Below are 23,927 nucleotides of genomic sequence, written 5' to 3' on the forward strand. Positions count from 1 at the left end.
TCGGGGCTGGTGTAATGTGAGTCCCCTCCTCTCACACATCGGGGCTGGTGTAATGTGAGTCCCCGCCTCTCACACATCGGGGGCTGGTGTAATGTGAATCCCCTCCTCTCACACATCGGGGGCTGGTGTAATGTGAGTCCCCACCTCTCACACATCGGGGGCTGGTGTAATGTGAGTCCCTACCTCTCACACATCGGGGGCTGGTGTAATGTGAGTCCCCACCTCTCACACATCGTGGGATGGTGTAATGTGAGTCCCCGCCTCTCACACATCTAGGGCCGGTGTAATGTGAGTCCCCTCCTCTCACACATCGGGGGCTGGTGTAATGCGAGTCCCCTCCTCTCACACATCGGGGGCTGGTGTAATGTGAGTCCCCTCCTCTCACACATCGGGGCTGGTGTAATGTGAGTCCCCGCCTCTCACACATCGGGGGCTGGTGTAATGTGAGTCCCCTCCTCTCACACATCGGGGCTGGTGTAATGCGAGTCCCTGCCTCTCACACATCGGGGGCTGGTGTAATGTGAGTCCCCGCCTCTCACACATCAGGGGCTGGTGTAATGTGTGTCCCTGCCTCTCACACATCAGGGGCTGGTGTAATGTGAGTCCCCGCCTCTTACACATCTAGGGCTGGTATAATGTGAGTCCCCTCCTCTCACACATCGGGGGCTGGTGTAATGTGAGTCCCCGCCTCTTACACATCTAGGGCTGGTATAATGTGAGTCCCCTCCTCTCACACATCGGGGGCTGGTGTAATGTGAGTCCCCGCCTCTCACACATCGGGGGCTGGTGTAATGTCAGTCCCCTCCTCTCACACATCGGGGGCTGGTGTAATGTGAGTCCCCTCCTCTCACACATCGGGGCTGGTGTAATGCGAGTCCCCGCCTCTCACACATCGGGGGCTGGTATAATGTGAGTCCCCGCCTCTCTCACATCGGGGGCTGGGGTAATGTGAGTCCCCGCCTCTCACACATCGGGGGCTGGTGTAATGTGAATCCCCTCCTCTCACACATCGGGGGCTGGTGTAATGTGAGTCCCCACCTCTCACACATCGGGGGCTGGTGTAATGTGAGTCCCCGCCTCTCACACATCGGGGGCTGGTGTAATGTGAGTCCCCGCCTCTCACACATCAGGGGCTGGTGTAATGTGACTCCCCACCTCTCACACATCGGGGGCTGGTGTAATGTGAGTCCCTACCTCTCACACATCGTGGGCTGGTGTAATGTGAGTCCCCGCCTCTCACACATCTAGGGCCGGTGTAATGTGAGTCCCTACCTCTCACACATCGGGGGCTGGTGTAATGCGAGTCCCCTCCTCTCACACATCGGGGGCTGGTGTAATGTGAGTCCCCTCCTCTCACACATCGGGGGCTGGTGTAATGCGAGTCCCCTCCTCTCACACATCGGGGGCTGGTGTAATGTGAGTCCCCTCCTCTCACACATCGGGGCTGGTGTAATGTGAGTCCCCGCCTCTCACACATCGGGGGCTGGTGTAATGTGAGTCCCCTCCTCTCACACATCGGGGCTGGTGTAATGCGAGTCCCCGCCTCTCACACAACGGGGGCTGGTGTAATGTGAGTCCCCGCCTCTCACACATCAGGGGCTGGTGTAATGTGTGTCCCTGCCTCTCACACATCAGGGGCTGGTGTAATGTGAGTCCCCGCCTCTTACACATCTAGGGCTGGTATAATGTGAGTCCCCTCCTCTCACACATCGGGGGCTGGTGTAATGTGAGTCCCCGCCTCTCACACATCGGGGGCTGGTGTAATGTCAGTTCCCTCCTCTCACACATCGGGGGCTGGTGTAATGCGAGTCCCCTCCTCTCACACATCGGGGGCTGGTGTAATGTGAGTCCCCTCCTCTCACACATCGGGGCTGGTGTAATGTGAGTCCCCGCCTCTCACACATCGGGGGCTGGTGTAATGTGAGTCCCCTCCTCTCACACATCGGGGCTGGTGTAATGCGAGTCCCCGCCTCTCACACAACGGGGGCTGGTGTAATGTGAGTCCCCGCCTCTCACACATCAGGGGCTGGTGTAATGTGTGTCCCTGCCTCTCACACATCAGGGGCTGGTGTAATGTGAGTCCCCGCCTCTTACACATCTAGGGCTGGTATAATGTGAGTCCCCTCCTCTCACACATCGGGGGCTGGTGTAATGTGAGTCCCCGCCTCTCACACATCGGGGGCTGGTGTAATGTCAGTCCCCTCCTCTCACACATCGGGGGCTGGTGTAATTTGAGTCCCCTCCTCTCACACATCGGGGCTGGTGTAATGCGAGTCCCCGCCTCTCACACATCGGGGGCTGGTGTATTGTGAGTCCCCGCCTCTCACACATCGGGGGCTTGTATAATGCAAGTTACCGGAGAGATGATCAGCTTCCCTCTGAAGATTTTTTTTGTTGTCTACAAAGTTTTCAAATATTTAATGCTCTATATTAAGTGCTCGAATTTAGTAACATTGTAAGATTTTAGAAAAATATTGCATACATCTATTTTTAGGTTGTCGTTTTATTAATCTGTGGGGTCCAATATTATATTTTTGCATCTCCGGTGGGCCTGTCCAACACTGCCGGACGGCCAACCAAAGGGATCGGCTGTAAGAAATGGGGTTCATCTTCTCTTGCAAACAATTCAAATCCAGAAAATCCCGATTTACAGATTTCGGAGTTGTTTTTATAAGCCTTTGCTTTGCTGAATCCCCCACATTACATCAGGTCTGATTCTGGAAGGAGAATACCGCGGCCTGTGGGGAGAATCTCCGGAGACGACTAACAAACATTGGTGGAAGGCACAGCAAATGTTATTCTTGTTTGTAGAATCTAACATCGGCTCAACAGCTTCAAAGTCTGTCCACACTTCCCTGGGGGAGCCGCTGTGGATGTTATTATAAGATGTATCCTTAGTGCATTATTAACAGGACGGCAGAGCGTGGGGATAGGCGGCCCGGAGCGCTCCAGCTGGCTAGCCAAGAGACAAGTGCAATATCTCAAGTAGTTAAGGATTACTCCATACACAGACGCAATTCGTAAAGAATCAAAAAGCACCTCAAGTGGTTCATACATATCACACCTAAAAACGTCTTAGAAATTGTCTTATTTGCCCTCTGCAGTCTCCTACATTAAATGTCACCAGATTTTACACCACTAAACTTACAGCACCCTCAGGTATATCCCTTTTACTGTTCTTTCTTTTGTGTTAGATCTCACAAAATTTACCAAAAATGATTGCATACAACGTCATATGCAAGTGACCGGAGAAGAGTCACTTTTTGCCTGAAATGAGTCTCCCTAAAAGACGGGGTGGGGACCCTACTGATTTTTTTTAGCACCTAGAACTATTCTCATTTTCAAAAACACCATAGTTATGGTTGATTAAGCTAGGGGTCTTTTAAGTAGCTTTCCAAAGCCTTTAAAAATTACTCATCTCAGGAAAAACTGACTCTTCTCCCCTCATTTTAATCTGACCTTGAAGGAAGGAAGACGCTCACACACCCTTTCCTCTAATGACTTTCATGCACTTACTGGGTCATCTGGGCGAAGCTTTTTCGATGGCGGCCCTCCGTCCTCAGGATGTAACATGTAATAAAGCCGAACCTTGTTGGCATGTTTTTTGCTCTGAAATAGAAAAAATAAATTAAATCACTAAAAAAATAAAAAGTTTGTTATTGTCAGCCGTTCCAACCATAAATGCATGCTGGGAGTTGTAGTTTTGCAGCAGCAGGCTGAAAATGTCTGCTATGGATTAATACAGGAACAGTTTATACAGAGTCTTGAATGTTCCATGAAGATTCTGGGTAAGGAATATGCAAATAGTTTGATTATCCCATACTGTAAAACATATTCCCTCCTTAGATTTATGTCATTTGGGAACTGTGGAAAGTGGTTTGACTGGGAAAACCCAATATTTCCTACTGATGCTACATTAGCCAAGATGGGAACTAAGAGGCGGGGGGGGGGGGGGGGGGTGCAGAATATAAAATGCACTGCACATTTTGATAATTGATGGTAAAAATTAATACATTTAGACATTTTTTGCAAATATTTGTGGGTAGTAAGGGCAGAACATTAATGGACTTGGTCTACTTCTCACCTCCTCTATGTGATCTATTACCCCCATCACTGATGCGTCCCTGTTCTTGCCTTCTCACTTACTTTCGGGTTCTCTATTACAACATATCAAAAATTCTAACAAAGTATAAAATAGAGAAACTGCATTTTTACTAAATAAATCCAACCCCCCCCCCCCCCCAAAAAAAACATCTTTTTAACTCTCTAAGTTTGGGATAGAATGGGGCACATTTACTTACCCGGTCCATTCGCGTTCCAGCGGCGGCTTCTCTGACGAGCGTTCGGGTCTTCCGGTGATTCATGAAGGTCCTGCGCCCGATGTCCACCAGGTGTCGCTGCTGAGCCGAAGTCTGCCGTGGTGCCCCGGAGTTCATCGTCAATGGCCCGTGCGACCAATTACTTTTTTTTTAAATGTGGCGGTTTTTCCGAATCCGTCGGGTTACCGTTCGGCCACGCCCCCCGATTTCCGTTGCGTGCATGCCAGCGCCGATGCGCTACAAACTGATCGCGTGCACCAAAATCCCGGGGCAATTCAGGGAAAATCAACGCAAATCGGAAATATTCGGGTAACATGTCGGGAAAATGTGAATCGGGCCCTTAGTAAATGACCCCCATTGTGTTGAATGAGATTAGAAAATCATGGCAGCACCACCGTTGTTCAGTGGCAGCGTCTGGTATTGCACCTCAGACCTAATTACTTGATTACCACAGTAGCAGACACCGTCTATCAGCGAGAGCAGCGCAGCCATGATCCCCTTTCAGGGGCAATGCTCTTTAAAAACTCCCGAATCTCTGCTACAAGATCTCTATAATTCACAAGATTATCAGGATGAAGAAGAAACATCTGTTCTGGGCGTCTCAAGGTTGCCTTGTCATCGGGCTGTGCGGCTGATTAATCATGTCAGCTTGTTCCTCCCCAAAATAACATGGGGATGACACTCGCTGTGTCATGCAGCGGAGGTTTTCTTTTCTTGGTGTAAGCAGATGCAAGCAAGCAGTCTTAGTGTAAGCAATGATCTGTGTGTGGGCATGTGCCAGGCTGTGTGACATGTCCTCCGCGCCCGCTACACAAGTCTGATTAGTCCTCGCTCAGAGCATCCCGCAAGCGACAGATATAAATAAATAAGAGGATGCAAATGTGGCGCGGATAAGACAAGAGGCTCGGAGGGAAGACAAATATCAAAGAGCTTTAAAGAGAGCAGCAAAGTCTACAAACCGGAGGAGGAGGGAGCAAAGCCATCTCCATCAGTCTATGCATATGGCTAGTTATACACTGTATCACATTACATACAGATGCCTGTCTATGGGGACGCATATGCGGCCATATATATAAGTCCCCATAGAGGGCAATGGCGGCCCCGCGGCGGTACAGTACATGTCTGTCACCGTTCCGCGCCGTACACCGGGAAAAGATAAAGCCTGCTCTGTCTTTACGCAAGTGTGCGGCCCTGCGCCACTGTATCCTATAAGGGGCGAGGGGTCACCTTCTCCTCCTCTCCACCATACGGCAGTGTGAATGCACCCTAAGTCTGCTTTCCATGCTGTGTCTAACACCCATGCTGACAGGTGTCCTGCTTTGTAGCAGCTGACTGGAACCCTAATGCTGCCCCGAATCCTGCTGCAGGTGGTGCTGCCTGAGGCAAGAGGCTCAACTTACCTCATGGCTGGTGACCAACGATACTTCCGCCATAACCTGGACAGTCCCAATCTAACTAATGGTTGGTGCAGACAGGTGAAGCATGTGCCCTGCCGCTCCATTCAATAGGAGGAGGGTATTATGGTTTTTAATTTGATAATGATTGTTTTATTATCGAGAATTGATGACACGCAATAAATCGCTTACAAAATGCTAATTAGCCTCATGGGCTCCAGGCTCCATGAACCCAGAGCACCTAAGGCTCATTTGCATAATTTTAAAAGCCTTTTTTTTAAAAAAAACAGGGAATAAGAAGATAAAAGAAGAGCAGATCCTGCAAGAGGGGGCGCGCACCAGTATGTCAGTGTGCCTGGTTTACAATCCTTCATCCTGGTGGTGTATGTCCACACGTTCAGTTTTTCAGATGCAGTCTTTGAATCCAAAAGCAGGTGTGGATGATAATGAGACAAATAACTGAAGGGTGCTGCTCCTCCTACTTTTACTCCATTCCTGGTTTGGACACTGTATGAACGTGTGGTTGCACCCTAACAGACGACCCCTAGTTACAGACGGTCCCTCTGCCCCCTGTGACCTCTGGTGACCTCTCTGGATGTTACTATAGCCCCAGGCTGCAATGATCAGCTGTAAGGTGTCTGTAATGAAGCTTTACAGGCGGTCCCCTACTTAAGGACACCCGACTTTCAGACGACCCCTAGTTACAGACAGACCCCTGTGACCTCTGGTGACCTCTCTGGATGTTACTATAGTCCCAGGCTGCAATGATCAGCTGTAAGGTGTCTGTAATGAAGCTTTACAGGCGGTCCCCTACTTAAGGACACCCGACTTTCAGACGACCCCTAGTTACAGACAGACCCCTGTGACCTCTGGTGACCTCTCTGGATGTTACTATAGCCCCAGGCTGCAATGATCAGCTGTAAGGTGTATGTAATGAAGCTTTATTCATAATCCTTGGTCCCATGAAAGCAAAAAAATTTTTGAAAATCCAATTGTCAAAAAGGGACAAAAATTTTTTATCTGCAACTGCAATTATAAAATATACAGTTCTGACTTGCATACAAATTCAACATAAAGGGGTTGTCAGCAAATCATGAAAGAAACATCACCTAGAAGCTGCTCAGCTGCTTGGCAACATACTGCTAGGGGCTTATTAGTCCAATTTCTGATGACAGGTTCCCTCTAATTGTTTTCTTCCAGTGGCTATAAATCTGTCTATGGTTATGTGATGGACACGCAGGTGCTCGAGCCGTTATTATCACAGAGAGTAATGATATTAAAGGCTGGTGCGCCTCCGTGTCCATCACATGGACAGATTTCTAGCCACTGGAAGTAAACATGTAGAATGACAGCAAGCAGAGATCTAGAAAACCGTGAGGAATGGATACAGAAAGTATATTGGAAAACTGTATAACATTTCCTTACACAAGCTATATCAATTATTTGCGAAACGTGGACGAGCCCTTTAAGAACCGATCTTGTACCATAACTGCCTGTACTTTGTATATGTTTACAGTTTGGATTTGGCCGGGCCCAGTTATGGCGGTGGCCATGTAGTAGAACACGTGTATGGATGAAGAACGGCCCATCTGTAAAGCAGCAGGGTGGACCACACATCACATCAGTGTGAATGGTGCCCTAACCAGTAAGTACTTGGTGTGAGAGGCTATTATGCCTCCTTCATATACACCATCTTGACCTGGCGTCATCCTGCAGTCCTGAATCAGTTTGGACTTTGTATCCAGTGTATGGGCTCTGTGGGCATTATTTTTGGGTTACATTGGATAAGAATCAAGAGTCTGACTCTAGCGACACCCTTGCCCATTGACCGCACCTGGTACTGCATGGCACAGCTATTTAAAGGAAATCTACCATAAAAATCCATCACAATAAACCATAGGGTATCACCGATCCCCCGCCTTCCAAATATTAGACATTCGGTTTTAATGTTACAACTGTAAGGCTCTTCCCCGATAGTTTTCCTGCCATAGGACCCTTCATCTATGTAACAATCAGGTCGATATACTGTGAGATCACATGACAATGGTTTTTGGCGCCGGTTGCGTGAACCCGTGAGATGATTTATAATAGTAATAACACAAAGCCGCCTGTTTATGAGCCAGAATAAAGAACTCGTGGAGAGTCGAGGGCTACAGACCCCAACAGTGACTAATCAGCGATGACTAATAATCCACATTTAATGGTAGAACGCGTTAACTCCGAGCGGTGCAGGTAATAATTGTGATTGGAGGTCGGTAAGTACAGTTTTCCATTTCCATTCAATTCCATTTGATAAACTGCATCAGTGCGTACACAGCGAGGCTGCCATCAACCTGAACCAAACTTCATATAACGCTGGTCTAGGGATCTATCACATCTAGAGATGTATCACGTCTCAGCCTGTAGGTAGGTTCTAGAGAGAGTCCGTAATCTTCCTATTATGGCGGATGACAATATAGTTGCTTCTTACCCTGCTATAAGAAACTTCTCAGCTATACTACCATGTGCTGCAGAGACATTGGGACTCATTTACTAATTGTCCGAATCACGTACTTTTGTCGGGTTTCTCGACGATTTCCGTTTTCCCCCGGGATTGTGGCGCACGCAATTGGATTTTGGCGCATCGGCGCCAGCCTTCACGCGACAGAAATCGAGGACGTGGCCGTCGGACAACCCGACGGATTCGGAAAAAACACGGAATTTAAAAAATAATTTGGGGCAGATTTACTTACCCGGCCCATTCGCGATCGAGCGGCGCGTTCTCTGAACAGGATTCGGGTCCGGACGGGATTTATGAAGGTAGTTCCTCCACCGTCCACCAGGTGGCGCTGCTGCGCCGGAATACACCGAGCTGGACCAGGTGAAGGTAAGCGCTTCCCAAGCGACACATTTTCGGTTTTTAAATGCGGCGGTTTTTCCGAATACGTCGGGTTTTCGTTCGGCCACGCCCCCCGATTTCCGTCACGTGCATGCCAGCGCCGATTCGCCACAATCCGATTGCGTGCGCCAAAATCCCGGGGCAATTCAGGTACAATCGGCGCAAATCGGAAATATTCGGGTAACACGTCGGGAAAACGCGAATCGGGCCCTTAGTAAATGACCCCCTTTGTGTTGCAAGATCAAGCACTTAAATGCACCGGGACAAAAAATGTGAACTCCGGCAGACCTCGGCGCAAAAGCGACACCTGCTGGATATCGGGCACACGGACCTTAGTGAATCCCGGCAGAACCCGAATCAGCGTCAGACAACACGCCGTGGGATCGGGCCTGGACCGGGTAAGTATATGTGTGCCATTGTTCCTACCCTGACAAGCAGGGCAAGAACCTATTCCTATTGGCCGCTCTGCAGTAAACAGAAAATCACCTTTGGTGCTGTTGTCAATTTCTGCTGGTTAGGACACGCTTGGGACAGGATTTTCCTCCGTTGCCTTCAGGCAGCTGATAATATTGTTCCTTTTTACTTAATTTAGCTTATAAAACACCTTTTTATCAGGTTCTGGAGAGAATTAGCCTACATTCGCCACTAACACTCTTCATGCATATATATATACCGGTCATCAGACATTGACCTTATAAACTAGTAAGTTTGTAGTGAATCTGCTGAAGCGGGGGATGATGTTAGTCACATGGGAGAAAATGTTCAGAGGCAGGAGAGCTTGACTTCAGTGATAAAATCTCCGCCTCCTTGACTTTATGCAATCAATTTACATCTCAATTCAAAGCGGATTTTCCTGATGATGCCACCGCACTGGGTCATGAAAGAGACACAATCTGCAATCTGGTGTTCAGTTCCTTCACAACAAACTGGCAGTAGTTTATAAGGTCAATGTCTGATGACAGGTTCCCTTTAAGCTTATGCATAGGTCAGCAATCAGCTCAGGAGATGCACGTGCAAACTACTGAACACTGGTGGATGCCAAAATAAGTTAATTAATGAAGTTAAAGGAGGGTTCCAAAAATGCCTAATAGATTCTGGTCCCACCCATCGGACTCAAACCTGTACAGACAGTCCCCTAATTAAGAACACTCGACTTACATACGACCCCTAGTTACAAACGGACCTCTGGATGTTGGTAATTTCCTGTACTTTATCCCCAGGCTACAATAATCAGCTGTAACAGATATCACAGGCGTCTGTAATGAAGCTTTATTGTTAATCCTGGTTCTTATGACAACCCAAGATTTTTAAAATCCAATTGTCACAGAGACTAAAAAAATTCTAGCCGGGATTACAATGATAAAATATACAGTTCCGACTTACATACAAATTCAACTTAAGAACAAACCTACAGACCCTATCTTGTATGTAACCCGGGGACTGCCTGTATAAACAAGTATAAAACCTGTATCAATAAGTGAATGGAGAGAGGTTTTCTGCATGTGCCATCTATGGAAGACAACATAGCCTCCAACCACCAGCACCGAAATAACTGAAATTTAGAATTTATAGAGGGGGGAAAATGCTAAAAAAAAAGTAACATTATGGCCAGCTATCCTCTTCATGTACATACACGACAGCTTATCCTGACCAAAGGTAAGACATGCATTAAAGGGCATCCACCACCAGGATGAAAGACTGCATGCAGATAAACCTGAGGGGCTCCAGGCGCCATTAACACCTATGTAGCCTGGAGCCCCTCAGGCTCATTTGCATACAGTCCCTTATCCTGGTGGTAGATGTCCTTTGAGCTTTGTGAACATTTAGCCGGAGAGAACACAAGAGAGAATGGTTTGAGCCAATCTCTGTGCACGTTGCATTGCATTTCTAGCACCAGGATGGGTCTTGTATCTATGGGCAGCGTGAACGCATTACCGAGCTGACATTGTGATGTCATGTGACGCCTTATAACACATTTCCTAGAAGGTGTCGCTCTAGATGCTGCATTTAGCGCCAGAATTCCGGATAATGTTTAGTCTGAAGTCAAAATGAGGTGAGAAAAATACATTTACACAGGAATAGTTTCCCTTTTACAAAATAATGGCTTAAAGAGACGCCGGAGGTTCAAGGTCTTCGCGAGGAAGCGATTAGCAGCTCCTTCCTCAGGTGTGACATTAACAAGGATTCTTCCGCTCCGGCTCCTTGAAGACCCCTGCAGAGGAAAGGTCAATACAAATCTACAACGTGATCAAATATTTATACCCAGAGAAGATGCGTCTTTCATGCCTTTCATCCTAAGGACAGGCAATTATTTGTGTCTAAAGTAAGAGAAACATTTACTATTCAACATTTACTGGGAGGAAGCGCCCAAGGTCTGGTGGGGTTACAAGTTGACTGCAACTAGTACAATGGGAGCCAAATGTATGAAAAAGGTCTCATCTATGAATTATTATTAGGTTATACAGTATGGAGTCTGGAGCAGGGCAGGCGTCATGGGGTGGCAAACTGTGTATTTGCCCAGGGCCCCTTGTCCTAAAGGGGCCCCCTGCATGTGGACTTTTGTGGGCAGGGGATGTATTGCTCCTTTAATACCCCTTGGTTGAATGCCTGGGTGTAGATGCCTATCATCCATCTCCTCTCTATACATCAATCATCTATCTGTCTAGTTATCTATCTCCTATAATGTATCTACTTCCTGTCTATATATCTAACCATCTATCGATCTAGACTTTTGTCTATGTATCTATACATTTTCTATTACTACTACTACTTGCGTTACCATACTACTGTTTGTAAACTACAAAGTGTTATTATTGTGCATGGCTAAAGGAGCCACTTACCATAAAATGGTTTTATTTTGGGGCCCCACTTTTAGTTTAGCCCAGGGCCCCAGTAGTAGATTATAATACAGCCGTTAGACCTGGGCCCAAGGCCACCCAAAGCATTCACTAGATTCTATACTGAGAATGGCCTTCACCCCGGACTTGTAGGGGCTATAATATTCATACTGCCCAGGGCCCATGGCAGTCCTAATCCGCCCCTGCATGGCCTAGTTAATATTGACAAATGGATGCATGGGGTATTGTAACCCAATGGGCACTCCTGGTGAAGGACCCCCTGCCTACCATCTTTGTTCATCTATTTGGTATTACCAGAGAAATATATCTGCAATTAAGCAATTGCAAAGCAGGACCCCAAAAATTAAAATCTACGAATAAAAGTTTCATATATATCATTTTTTTTTTATCTTCAGCTCCACCCCCTTCCCCCCCCCCCCCCCAAAAAAAAAATGGTACAAATAAAAACTACTATTCATCTCACAAAAAGAAATTCTCATGAAACTCCACGATCAGAAAAAGAAAAGGTTATTATTCCTGATAAAGTGACACAAAAAAAGGTTTGGGATCTAAACAACTAGAATTTACAGACTCACGTGTAGCGCAAAATGTGTGCGAATTTAAGGTGGGATTGCAGAATTTTTATGGATAGGGGAAGGGAAGCAGTGAGTTAGAGCAGCTACATCTCCACCCACCAGCTCAGAGAAGCAAAGTGATATATTTCTGGTCCCAAAATTAAGGCAGAATTGCTGATATTTTATGTTCGAGACGGTTCATGAAGAAGTTATAGGCCCAAAATGCTGTCAGGGTAACGTGTTACTTATCACACATGAAACTATTTGTTGACAAAATGTAAAAATAAAGCAAATAAAGAAACTAGGGCTTTAGGAGTCCGGTTATGAAGACACGAAGATTGTAGTGTTAAGCACCTAGTGATGTGCACAGGGGCATCAGCAATAACATCTTACCCCAACCTCTTAACACCCTTTTCATCTTTATGTAATCTAAATAGAAAAACATTTTTATCACTTTCTCATCTTCAAATGCCACAAACATAAAGAAATAAATGCCTCTTGCCTGTAGCCACCACTAGGGGGAGCCTAACTACTTACTGTATACAATACGCAGTATGCCTCAGGGTGCCACCTCAGGGGTAAAAAGGTGGTAAAAAATAGACTTTATTTTCAATTCCTGACACTTGGCCACCCCCACATCCCCCAGTTGGATCAAGATATAAAGTAAAAAAAAAAAAATAATATAAAGCTATTCACAAAAGACGCTCCTGCCTGAACCATTAATTCATACAAAATAGTAAACTATTTACAAGCCTCACCCTATTCTTTGCAGTACATTCCAAGCCCTTTCCTATCTGTGGTTATTTATTTTCATTTTTTTTTTTACAATCCTAGGAAAAATGTCAGACATACTACAGGTTACCCCTAAAGCTCACATGTTCCATTAGTCAGATTATGAAAAACAAATAGTAACATTTTAACAACCTTTGCATAATTCAGTAGTACAAGTAACTACAAGTCCTCTCTCCTACCCTCCTCGTCTACTTTTCTCTCTGAGAATTCTTTATGCTGAATTCCATCTTGTTGGCAACAAGACAGAAGCTGACTGAAGTGTAAGATTACATAGGAGTCTATGGAGAGGGGAGGGGGAGAAGTGAGTCACAGCAGCTAGGGCTTCACTTACTCAAAGATGAATGGAAGATACAGATTGAAGCTAACAAACAAAGATTACAAGTCACATGATGTCCAATGTCTCGAACTCTAAATTTGTTGATACATTTAAAGGAAACCTACCATTTCAAATGGTCGGTGTAAGCTGTAAACACCGAGCACCAGCTTAGTTTCTTAGTGCTTAGTTTCGTTAGTGTTATAAAGCGCAGTATCTTTATAGCAGAAACTGCTTCGGCGCTGCGTGCGCACGATCGTGCTCGCACCTACATAGGAAATGCCGCAGGCGTTGCGCGCGCACGGTCGCGCGCAGCGCCGAAGCAGTTTCTGCTATAAAGTTTAAAAAGTGTTAAAACCGTGATACCGCGGTTTATAACACTAACGAAACTAAGCACCGGCACCTGCTCACCCTGAGCTCACCCTGAGCTGGTGCCCGGTACTTACAGCTTACACCGACGATCTGAAATGGTAGGTTTCCTTTAAAGAAAAAGAATCATCATTTATTACCCAGAGAGTTGCCTTAAAGGGAAGCTCTCATCAAGAGCAGGCACAATAAATCTTCACCCCTTAAAGTGTCTTCTGTATAGTGCTGAGGTCACAGCTTAAAGAGAACCCCTCACCCAAAAATAAGACTTCATTGAAAAAACTATGATTAAATTGCTTTGCCCTTTTCCCTAAACGTTTCCTTTCTATGGCTGCAATGTTACAAAAATCAGTTTACCGTATGTACCAGGCAGCCCCCTGGTTATGTACAAGATAGGTTTTGTAGGTGTGTTCTTAAGTTGAATTTGTATGCAAGTCAAAACTGTATATTTTATAATTGTAATAAATGTTTTCCCCCAGTGACAATTGGAGTTTCAATTTTTTTTGCTGTAATTGGACTAAGGATTATGAATAAAGCTTCATTACAGACACCTTACTGATCATTGCAGCCTGGGGCTATAGTAACATCCAGAGAGGTCACCAGAGGTCAGAATGAGCAGAAGGGTCCGTCTGTAACTAGGGGTCGTCTGTAAGTTGGTGTCCTTAAGTAGGGGACCGCCTGTATATGCTGCTCACCTGATGCGAGTCATTCACTGTCCTGTATATTAAATTTTACTTGCATTGCCACACCTCCTTGTTACTGATTGACAGGTCTAAGTGCTGTGCTATTCTGCTGTATGGAACATTGAGAGAGAGAGAGAGAGAGAGAGCTCTGTTACATCATTGGGTACTTCATGTCATGTGACCAGGGAGACATCATCTAAGGTCCTGATACATCTGCAGATAGAACACTATGTACAATGTGCTCAGCTCCTCCTGCGCAATAACATGTTGCCTGCAGATAGGACAATATGTTTAATAGAGATGAGCGAACATGCTCGTCCAAGCTTGATGCTGGTTGGAGCATTAGCATACTCGAAACTGCTCGTTGCTCGGACGAATACTTCGCCCGCTCGAGAAAATGGCAGCTCCCGCCGTTTTGCTTTTTGGCGGCCAGAAACAGAGCCAATCACAAGCCAGGAGACTCTGCACTCCACCCAGCATGACGTGGTACCCTTACACGTCGATAGCAGTGGTTGGCTGGCCAGATCAGGTGACCCTGGGATAGACTAGCCGCTGGCCGCGCTGCTCGGATCATTCTGTGTCTGGATGCCGCTAGGGAGAGAGCTGCTGCTGGTCAGGGAAAGCGTTAGGCTGTTCTATTAGCTTACTGTTAGGCAGGAGTGATTCTCAAAGAACCCAACAGCCCTTCTTAGGGCTACAATAACGTTCTACTTTTTTTATTTTTATTTGCATCTAGTACCATTTTGTGAGGAATTAGCAGGGGGACTTGCTACCGTTGTGTTTAGCTCTTAGTGGCACACATATCCATAGCAAAGACCGAAGTGGGAAAATTTAGTAGGGGTTGGATTTCAATTAGGCACAGTCTGCCATTTGTCCTTTTTTATTTTACGTTTATTTTGTTTAATAACTCAGCGTCATCTCATCTGGCATAGTAGTGTGCTTTCATACTTGGCTAGAAAATAGCCATAGCAATAGGATAGCATCGTTTGGTTTTAAAAACTCAAAAACACAAAAAAAAAAAAAAACACAAAAAAAAGTTAAAAAAAAATTAAAGTTATAACTCTCATTTTAAAAATGTTTAACCCGAGGGCTAGGGGTAGAGGACGAGGGCGGGGACGTGGGCGTCCAACTACTGCAGGGGTCAGAGGCCGTGGTCCTGGGCGGGGTGAGACACCACCTGCTGATGAGGGAGCAGGGGAACGCCGCAGAGCTACACTCCCTAGGTTCATGTCTGAAGTAACTGGGACTCGTGGTAGAGCACTGTTGAGGCCAGAACAGTGCGAACAGGTGATGTCGTGGATTGCTGACAATGCTTCGAGCAATTTGTCCACCAGTCAGTCTTCCACGCAGTCCACCCATGTCACCGAAATCGCCACTCCTCCAGCTCCTGCACCTCAGCCTCCTCCCCCCCAGTCTGCCCCCTCCCAGGAAAATTTGGCATTTGAACCGGCATACTCTGAGGAACTGTTTTCTGGACCCTTCCCACAGTCACAAACCACTTGTCCGGTTGCTGCTGAGCAATTTTCCGATGCCCAGGTTTTCCACCAGTCGCAGTCTGTGGGTGATGATGACCTTCTTGACGTAGTGGAAGTGTGTAAAGAGGTGTCCGACGATGAGGAGACACGGTTGTCAGACAGTGGGGAAGTTGTTGTCAGGGCAGGAAGTCCGAGGGGGGAGCAGACTGAGGGATCGGAGGATGATGAGGTGACAGACCCAAGCTGGGTTGAGAGGCCGGGTGAACACAGTGCTTCTGAGACGGAGGAGAGTCCTCGACCAGAACAGGTTGGAAGAGGCAGTGGTGGGGCCAGACGGAGAGGCAGGGCCAGAGCTGGTGCATCAGCGCCAAATGTGTCAACTAGTGAAGCTCCCGTGGTGAGGGCTCTTGCGGCGAGGGCTAGATCTTCAGAAGTCTGGAGGTTCTTTAAGGAAACACCGGATGACCGACGGACTGTGGTGTGCAACATTTGCCAAACCAGGCTCAGCAGGGGTTCCACCACTACTAGCTTAACTACCACCAGTATGCGCAGGCATATGAATGCTAAACACCCCACTCAGTGGCAACAAGCCCGTTCACCTCCGGCCGTGCACACCATTGCTCCTTCCCCTGTGTCAGCTGATAGTCAGCCCCCTGCCACAAAAACCCCATCGTCGCCTCCACGATCCTCCACAGCATCCACCAGCGTTCAGCTCTCCATACCCCAGACGCTGGAGCGGAAACGCAAATATAGTGCAACCTACCCGCACGCCCAAGCCCTTAATGTGCACATCTCCAGATTGCTTAGCCTGGAGATGCTGCCCTATAGGCTAGTAGAGACCGAGGCCTTTCGCAACCTCATGGCGGCGGCCGCCCCTCGGTATTCGGTCCCCAGCCACCACTACTTTTCCCGATGTGCCGTCCCAGCCCTGCACCAGCATGTGTCAGACAACATCACCCGTGCCCTGACCAACGCCGTTTCTGACAAGGTCCACCTGACCACGGACACGTGGACGAGTGCTGCCGGGCAGGGCCACTATATATCGCTGACGGCACATTGGGTTAACTTGGTGGAGGCTGGGACCGAGTCTGACCCTGGGGCTGGTCATATACTGCCGACGCCGAGGATTGCGGGGCCTACCTCGGTCCAGGTGTTTCAGGCCTACTATGCCTCCTCCTCCTCCCACCCCTCCTCCACCTCCTCCTCCGAACTACCATCCGTGGGCACGGCGCCATCAGTCGGTAGCTCTAGGCACAGCAGCAGTGCCGTCGCTAAGCGACAGCAGGCGGTGCTCAAACTGCTGAGCCTAGGCGACAAAAGGCACACCGCCCAAGAGCTATTACAGGGCATCACGGCGCAGACTGATCTGTGGCTGGCACCGCTGAACCTGAAGCCAGGCATGGTTGTGTGTGACAACGGCCGTAACCTGGTGGCGGCTCTGCAACTCGGCAGACTGACACATGTGCCATGCCTGGCCCATGTGTTAAATCTGATAGTTCAGCGTTTCCTCAAGACATACCCCAATCTGTCTGATTTGCTCACGAAGGTGCGCCGCATCTGTGCGCATTTCAGGAAGTCCAGCCCAGATGCTGCCACTCTCAGGGCAGCGCAGCGCCGCCTCCAACTGCCCGCTCACCGACTGTTGTGCGACGTGCCCACGAGGTGGAATTCAACACTGACCATGTTATCCAGAGTTTACCAGCAGCGCCGAGCGATTGTAGACTGCCAGATGTCAACTTCCACCAGAACTGGTAGTCAGGTCAGTCAGCTTCCTCAAGTCTACAATGAGGAGTGGACGTGGATGTCTGATATCTGTCAGGTGCTGAGTAACTTTGAGGAGTCAACACAGATGGTCAGTGGCGATGCCGCCATCATCAGCCTCACCATCCCGCTGCTTGGCCTGTTGAAAAACTCTGATCAGCATGAAGTCGGAAGCTTTGCGCTCGTCACAAGAGACGGGGGAAGAAGATTCCCTTGTTGATAGCCAAAGCACCCTCAGGTCTGTTTCTCAGCGCATATCGGAGGAGGTGGAGGTGGAGGAGGATGAGGAGGAAGAGGAGGAGAATGTTGGCGAGACACAAGAGGGGACCATTGTTGAGTCCTTCACTGTTCAGCGTGTATGGGCAGAAGAAGAGGAGTTGGAGGAGTTGGAGGAGGAGGAAATGGACAGTCAGGCCAGTGAGGGGAGTGAATTCTTACGCGTTGGTACTCTGGCGCATATGGCAGATTTCATGCTAGGCTGCCTATCCCGTGACCCTCGCGTTCAAAGAATTTATTCCAGCACCGATTACTGGGTGTTCACTCTCCTGGACCCACGGTACAAGCAAAATCTTTCCACTCTCATCCCTGCAGAGGAAAGGAGTGTGAGAATGCATGAATACCAGCAGGCCCTGGTGCACAAGCTGAAACAGTATTTCCCTTCTGACAGCGCTAGCGGCAGAGTGCGTAGTTCTGCGGGACAAGTAGCGAGGGAGAGTAGGCGAGCAGGCAGCTTGTCCAGCACTGGCAAGGGTACGCTTTACAAGGCTTTTGCCAGCTTTATGTCACCCCAGCAAGACACTGTCACCTGTCCCCAGTCTCGGCAGAGTAGGGCTGATCTTTACAGAAAGATGGTGAGGGAGTACGTAGCTGACCATACCATCGTCCTAAATGATCACACAGCTCCCTACAACTACTGGGTTTCAAAGCTGGACATGTGGCACGAACTGGCGCTGTACGCCTTGGAGGTTCTTGCCTGCCCTGCCGCTAGCGTCTTGTCCGAGCGGGTTTTCAGTGCAGCTGGTGGCATCATCACCGATAAGCGTACACGCCTGTCGACTGACAGCGCTGACAGGCTGACGCTTATTAAGATGAATAAAGCCTGGATTTCTCAGAATTTCCAATCTCCACCAGGTGAAGGAAGCTCAACCTGAATAATTGATCCACTCCTCCTCCTCATTTTCCTCCTTCTCCTCCTCTTTGTACAGTAAAGCAGAGGAAACTGGCTATTTTTTGACAGGGCCCACTGGCTCTTGCTATAGTACTTCATGCATTTAATTTTTCTGGAGGGCCACCTACCCGGTCCTCTGTTTTAAAAAATTTTTGGGACTGCCACATACAGGCACTCAATCTATTCCATTTTTCTGGAGGGACACCTACCTGCTCCTCTGGTTTGAAAAATTTTTGGGACTGCCACATACAGGCACTCAATCTATTCCATTTTTCTGGAGGGCCACCTACCTGCTCCTCTGGTTTGAAAACTTTTTGGGACTGCCACATACAGGCACTCAATCTATTCCATTTTACTGGAGGGCCACCTACCTGCTCCTCTGGTTTGAAACATTTTTGGGACTGCCACATACAGGCACTCAATCTATTCCATTTTTCTGGAGGGCCACCTACCTGCTCCTCTGGTTTGAAAACTTTTTGGGACTGCCACATACATGCACTCAATCTATTCCATTTTTCTGGAGGGACACCTACCTGCTCCTCTGGTTTGAAAACTTTTTGGGACTGCCACATACAGGCACTATCCAAATTAAATTGTCTCCATAGCAGCCTCCACACGTTGTCTCCATTGCTACCTCCAAAAGTCGTCCATATAGCTGCCTCCATACATCGTCCCTTTATCAAACGAGGTGTGTCAGGCAGAAATTTGGGTTGTTTTCATGGATTCCACATCAAAGTTGTTAACTTTGTCGCCACCCTGCTGTGTTATCCACAAAATATACTGGCAAACTTTTACCATTTAGGGATATTATTTCAGCGCTTCTTGCGCATCTGTTTACATTCCCCTCACCCGGCATATCCTAAACTTATAAGAACGCTACTACACTTGATCTTATACAAAAGGTTCTTAGAAGTGCTGTTTGGGGAGTAGCCTAGAGACAGGGGCTTGGATTGGCGAAAGCTCGCCTGGCAGCGGAACGCCAGCTCCATGCGCATCATGCGCTTCTTGCGCATCTGTTTACATTCCCCTAACCCGCCATATCCCAAACTTATAAGAACGCTACTACACTTAACTTGGTGCAGGCTGGGACCGAGTCTGACCCTGGGGCTGGTCATATACTGCCGACGCAGAGAATTGCGGGGCCTACCTCGGTCCAGGTCTCAAAGGCCTACTATACCTCCTCCCACCCCTCCTCCACCTCCTCCTCCTCCGAATTACCATCCGTGGGCATGGCGCCATCAGTCGGTAGCTCTAGGCACAGCAGCAGTGCCGTCGCTAAGCGACAGCAGGCGGTGCTCAAACTGCTGAGCCTAGGCGATAAAAGGCACACCGCCCAAGAGCTATTACAGGGCATTCCACATCAAAGTTGTTAACTTTGTCGCCACCCTGCTGTGTAATCCACAAAATATACTTGCAAACTTTTACCATTTAGGGATATTATTTCAGCGCTTCTTGCGCATCTGTTTACATTCCCCTCACCCGCCATATCCTAAACTTATAAGAACGCTACTACACTTGATCTTATACAAAAGGTTCTTAGAAGTGCTGTTTGGGGAGTAGCCTAGAGACAGGGGCTTGGATTGGCGAAAGCTCGCCTGGCAGCGGAACGCCAGCTCCATGCCAAGATCCAACTAACATAGTTTTAACTGCAGCACCTTTAATCTACTACTAGTTCACTGCCTCCATACATGGTCCCCTTATCAAACGAGCTGTGTCAGGCAGAATTTTGGGTTGTTTTCATGGCTTCCATGTTAACTTTGTCGCCACCCTGCTGTGTAATCCACAAAATATACTGGCAAACTTTTATCATGTACCGATATTATTTGAGCGCTTCTTGCTCACCTCCTTTGGTTCCTCTCTGCCACCCATTGGTTTGAAGCCTGAGTCCATTTAGGGTATGTCGCCATGCCACTCTCTAGCCTGCTGCCGCTGCCTCTGCATGCCGTCCCCTATAGTGTCAGGGTCAATTATTGGATGTTTTAGATGCTATCTAGCTTCATTCTGTCACTCTGTCATGGCCATGCTGTTGCCCATAATTTTGGCATAATGGTGCGATTAAGCAGCCTCAGAGGCATCCATGCATGCTGCCCCTGCTGTTTCCTGTCCATTTCCGTGGTGTTTCCATCCTTTTCTGAGGTTCCCAGGTGTTTGGCCAAGCTTCCCTGTGCAGAGCCTTGGTCCCCTTGAAAAATGCTCGAGTCTCCCATTGACTTCAATGGGGTTCGTTATTCGAGACGAGCACTCGAGCATCGGGAAAAGTTCGTCTCGAATAACGAGTACCCGAGCATTTTAGTGTTCGCTCATCTCTAATGTTTAACTCATCTCCTCCTGCTCAATATATACTGCCTGCAGATAGGATGCTACGTACAGTATGCTCAGCTCCTCCTGCTCTATAACATGCTGCCTGCAGATAGGATGCTACGTACAGTATGCTCAGCTCCTCCTGCTCTATAACATGCTGCCTGCAGATAGGACACTATGTACAATCTGCTCAGCTCCTCCTGCTCTATATCATGCTGCATGCAGATAGGACACTATGTACAATCTGCTCAGCTCCTGTTCTATAACATGCTGCCTGAAGATAGGACACTATGTACAATGTGCTCAGCACCTCCTGCTCTATAACATGCTGCCTGCAGATAGGATGCTACGTACAGTATGCTCAGCACCTCCGGCTCTATAACATGCTGCCTGCAGATAGGACACTATGTACAATCTGCTCAGCTCCTCCTGCTCTATAACATGCTGCCTGCAGATAGGACACTATGTACAATCTGCTCAGCTCCTACTGCTCTATAACATGCTGCCTGCAGATAGGACACTACGTACAATCTGCTCAGCTCCTCCTGCTCTATATCATGCTGCATGCAGATAGGACACTATGTACAATCTGCTCAGCTCCTGTTCTATAACATGCTGCCTGAAGATAGGACACTATATACAATGTGCTCAGCACCTCCTGCTCTATAACATGCTGCCTGCAGATAGGATGCTACGTACAGTATGCTCAGCACCTCCTGCTCTATAACATGCTGCCTGCAGATAGGACACAATGTACAATGTGCTCAGCTCCTCCTGCTCTATAACATGCTGCCTGCAGATAGGACACTATGTACAATCTGCTCAGCTCCTCCTGCTCTATAACATGCTGCCTGCAGATAGGACACTATGTACAATCTGCTCAGCTCCTCCTGCTCTATAACATGCTGCCTGCAGATAGGACACTATGTACAATCTGCTCAGCTCCTCCTGCTCTATAACATGCTGCCTGCAGATAGGATACTATGTACAATCTGCTCAGCTCCTCCTGCTCTATAACATGCTGCCTGCAGATAGGACACTATGTACAATCTGCTCAGCTCCTCCTGCTCTATATCATGCTGCATGCAGATAGGACACTATGTACAATCTGCTCAGCTCCTGTTCTATAACATGCTGCCTGAAGATAGGACACTATGTACAATGTGCTCAGCACCTCCTGCTCTATAACATGCTGCCTGCAGATAGGATGCTACGTACAGTATGCTCAGCACCTCCGGCTCTATAACATGCTGCCTGCAGATAGGACACTATGTACAATCTGCTCAGCTCCTACTGCTCTATAACATGCTGCCTGCAGATAGGACACTACATACAATCTGCTCAGCTCCTCCTGCTCTATATCATGCTGCATGCAGATAGGACACTATGTACAATCTGCTCAGCTCCTGTTCTATAACATGCTGCCTGAAGATAGGACACTATGTACAATGTGCTCAGCACCTCCTGCTCTATAACATGCTGCCTGCAGATAGGATGCTACGTACAGTATGCTCAGCACCTCCTGCTCTATAACATGCTGCCTGCAGATAGGACACAATGTACAATGTGCTCAGCTCCTCCTGCTCTATAACATGCTGCCTGCAGATAGGACACTATGTACAATCTGCTCAGCTCCTCCTGCTCTATAACATGCTGCCTGCAGATAGGATACTATGTACAATCTGCTCAGCTCCTCCTGCTCTATAACATGCTGCCTGCAGATAGGACACTATGTACAATCTGCTCAGCTCCTCCTGCTCTATATCATGCTGCATGCAGATAGGACACTATGTACAATCTGCTCAGCTCCTGTTCTATAACATGCTGCCTGAAGATAGGACACTATGTACAATGTGCTCAGCACCTCCTGCTCTATAACATGCTGCCTGCAGATAGGACACTATGTACAATCTGCTCAGCTCCTACTGCTCTATAACATGCTGCCTGCAGATAGGACACTACGTACAATCTGCTCAGCACCTCCTGCTCTATAACATGCTGCCTGCAGATAGGGCACTATGTACAATCTGCTCAGCTCCTCCTGCTCCATAACATGCTGCCTGCAGATAGGACACTGTGTACAATCTGCTCAGCTCCTCCTGCTCTATAACATGCTGCCTGCAGATAGGACACTGTGTACAATCTGCTCAGCTCCTCCTGCTCTATAACAAGCTGCCTGCAGATAGGATGCTACGTACAGTATGCTCAGCTCCTCCTACTCTATAACATGCTGCCTGCAGATAGGACACTATGTACAATCTGCTCATCTCCTCCTGCTCTATAACATGCTGCCTGCAGATAGGACACTATGTACAATCTGCTCAGCTCCTCCTGCTCTATATCATGCTGCATGCAGATAGGAAACTATGTACAATCTGATCAGCTCCTCCTGCTCTATAACATGCTGCCTGCAGATAGGACACTATGTACAATCTGCTCAGCTCCTCCTGCTCTATATCATGCTGCATGCAGATAGGACACTATGTACAATCTGCTCAGCTCCTGTTCTATAACATGCTGCCTGCAGATAGGACACTATGTACAATGTGCTCAGCACCTCCTGCTCTATAACATGCTGCCTGCAGATAGGATGCTACTTACAGTATGCTCAGCACCTCCTGCTCTATAACATGCTGCCTGCAGATAGGATGCTACGTACAGTATGCTCAGCACCTCCTGCTCTATAACATGCTGCCTGCAGATAGGACACTACGTACAATCTGCTCAGCACCTTCTGCTCCATAACATGCTGCCTGCAGATAGGACACTGTGTACAATCTGCTCAGCTCCTACTGCTCTATAACATGCTGCCTGCAGATAGGATGCTACGTACAGTATGCTCAGCTCCTCCTGCTCCATAACATGCTGCCTGCAGATAGGACACTGTGTACAATCTGCTCAGCTCCTCCTGCTCTATAACAAGCTGCCTGCAGATAGGATGCTACGTACAGTATGCTCAGCTCCTCCTACTCTATAACATGCTGCCTGCAGATAGGACACTATGTACAATCTGCTCAGCTCCTCCTGCTCTATAACATGCTGCCTGCAGATAGGACACTATGTAC

The 23,927-nt window shown here is 47.9% G+C and overlaps 1 protein-coding gene across 3 annotated transcripts in view; it reads right to left on the reverse strand.

Moving 5' to 3' along the window:
• The window catches only part of ZMAT4 (zinc finger matrin-type 4), a 370,893-nt gene that overhangs the window by 243,775 nt on the left and 103,191 nt on the right, over nt 1–23,927 (reverse strand). For all 3 annotated transcript variants that reach the window (XM_072129271.1, XM_072129269.1, XM_072129270.1), the window contains one exon: nt 3,517–3,609. In XM_072129271.1, coding sequence (XP_071985372.1) covers nt 3,517–3,609 — 93 coding nt within the window. The remainder of the gene's footprint in view (nt 1–3,516; nt 3,610–23,927) is intronic.

This window comes from Engystomops pustulosus, chromosome 11 (genome assembly GCF_040894005.1).
Source record: "Engystomops pustulosus chromosome 11, aEngPut4.maternal, whole genome shotgun sequence".
NCBI classification, from domain to species: domain Eukaryota; kingdom Metazoa; phylum Chordata; class Amphibia; order Anura; family Leptodactylidae; genus Engystomops; species Engystomops pustulosus.